Source organism: Schistosoma mansoni, chromosome W (genome assembly GCF_000237925.1).
Source record: "Schistosoma mansoni strain Puerto Rico chromosome W, complete genome".
Taxonomy (NCBI): domain Eukaryota; kingdom Metazoa; phylum Platyhelminthes; class Trematoda; order Strigeidida; family Schistosomatidae; genus Schistosoma; species Schistosoma mansoni.
In genome coordinates this window covers 13,336,457-13,338,697 of record NC_031502.1, presented here as the reverse complement: position 1 = coordinate 13,338,697, position 2,241 = coordinate 13,336,457, and the positions used below count along the sequence as shown (strand labels likewise).

At 41.9% G+C, this 2,241-nt stretch overlaps 1 protein-coding gene across 1 annotated transcript; it reads right to left on the bottom strand.

Moving 5' to 3' along the window:
- Nucleotides 1-1,170: 1,170 nt before the first annotated feature.
- Nucleotides 1,171-2,016, bottom strand: Smp_140280 (hypothetical protein; the record flags this gene model as incomplete). Its single annotated transcript, XM_018788619.1, has 1 exon — nucleotides 1,171-2,016. One exon carries the CDS (start codon nucleotides 2,014-2,016, stop codon nucleotides 1,171-1,173), a length of 846 nt encoding a protein of 281 aa, XP_018654144.1.
- Between the last annotated feature and the right edge of the window lie 225 nt (nucleotides 2,017-2,241).

Genomic DNA, 2,241 nt, shown 5'->3' with positions numbered 1-2,241 from the left:
TCGGTTTAATCCCTTCTGGGCTTATTGTGTGACCGAGAAAATCTAAAGTTTGAACACCGAAAACACACTTAATTTGATGTATGTTTATTCCATGTTCATCCAGTCTTTTTAACACTGTTTTTACATGCTGTTCTTGTGATTGCAAATCGGGACTGGCAATTAACAAGTCGTCTATATACCCCTGCGCAAATGGCATATCTTGAAGTAGATTGTCTATGAATCTTTGAAATGTCTGTGCCGCATTTCTCAGGCCGAATGGCATGCGTACAAACTCGAATAAGCCAAAGGGTGTTGTAATAGCTGTCTTGGGGATATCTTCATCAGCCACTGGGATATTGTGATATGCCCTGACTAAGTCAATTTTAGTGAATATGTTCATACCCTGTAAACCGTTTGTGAAATCTTGGATATGCGGTATTGGGTACCTATCTGGTACGGTTTGACGGTTGAGGGCTCTGTAATCCCCGCACGGTCGCCAGTCACCTTCATTTTTCTTTGGGACCATATGCAAAGGGGATACCCATTGACTATCAGAGGGACGGATAATACCCAGTTGTAGCATATAATCAAACTCGGCCCTAGCGATTTTGAGCTTATCTGGTGCTAGTCTCCTGGGTTTTGCAAAAACCAGTGCACCTTCGGTTTTGATAGTGTGACTTACTTTTAGTTTGTCTTTAGAAGGCTGTGGGTTTGGTTTAGTTAAGTTTGGAAATTCCGCGAGTATATCTTGGAATTTCGCTGTTGTTACTGGAGGAGTTTGAATCAAGTTAAGAGAGCTGATGTGACTTTCTTTGCCTTTTGTGTAATACGAAGTTTCTTTTAATGTTAATCGCCGTTTCTTGGTGTCAACTAGAAATTCGTATCTCTCTAGAAAGTCCATCCCCAGTATTGCCAGATCTAAGTCGGCTACCGTGAAAACCCAAGGGAATTGCCTCCTGAACCCCAAATCTAGGGTTAAGTTTTTCTGCCCAAATGTCGCAATTTTAGTTTTATTTGCAGCTTGAAGTGTAATTGATGATGTTTCTCGACTAACCTCAGTTTTATTTTGAGGGATGATGCTAAGAGCAGCGCCAGTATCCACCAAGAAATTCAAGCCAGAGTTTCTGTCTCTAACATAAAACAAGCGACTGTTTAGGCGCCCTTCCTCAGTCGTCGCGACCTGGGGAGGGGTTACTCGTTTCCCGCTGTCTTAGAATTATGCTTAGGCCAGGCGCATGGTTGCATGCACTTGGTTGAGTTGACACCAAACTTCCAGTGGTACCAACAAAACTGCCCAGGTTGTCTGGACATTTGTGACCTGTTTTGTGACTTGGATCGTGGTCGTTGTGGTGACCTGCTCCTGTTTCTATGACCCATTTGCATTCTGGTGACAGCCTCAGTGAGACTCTTAACACTCGCAATGAGTCCTTCTATGACGGGGTCTTTTGCTGATTCTACTTTTTGTGTGTGATTTATTGTGCCTGGTCCAGTTGGAGGACCTCTCTCCATTATTCTATCGGCTATACGCGCTAAATGAGATAATGAGGTTTCAGGATCTTGTGCATCCGAACAGTGTTGGACGTAGCTTGGGAGAGCTTGTATCCATCCTTGTTTTAGGACTGCTTCACCCACTGTGTTATCACCCATTAACACTTGGAGGTGACGCAAAAACTGTGACGGCGACCGATCACCTAGTGTTTCACCTTGAAAAAGTCTTTGGATTCTTTGACTATCTGATAATGATAAACGGTTTATTATCTCTCGTCTTAAGATGGTGTATGGTTGTGGTGATGGTGGATCTAAAATCAAGTCACGGACTTCTTTGGCGACTGAAGGAGGAAGGATAGAACACAAGTCTCTATAGCGAATCCCTTCAGATTTGATATTGTGTCTCGTGAAATAATGCTCTAGTTGAGCAAACCACAACTCAGGATCACTATGATCAAATTCTGGAAGTCGGGATTTCGTAGTCATAACAGTGTCTATCTCCACTGGTGACAAATCCTCCAGATTATGGGTTTCTATTGAGTCTGACATGAGGTATGTGACAAATATAGCAATAAAGTTAGCACGAAAAATGGTTACTATAACACGAATAACTTAAGATAATACGGAATAAACTAGTTATATACTCAACTTAGTTTACGGATAATCAGGTCTACTTTTACGCTTAAGTAAAAAAAAAGTTAATAACAGAAATGAGGTTAAATTTGTGTTCAAAAAGGGCTCACCACTTTCTTGCCTTAAGGTAACCCTCGTGCT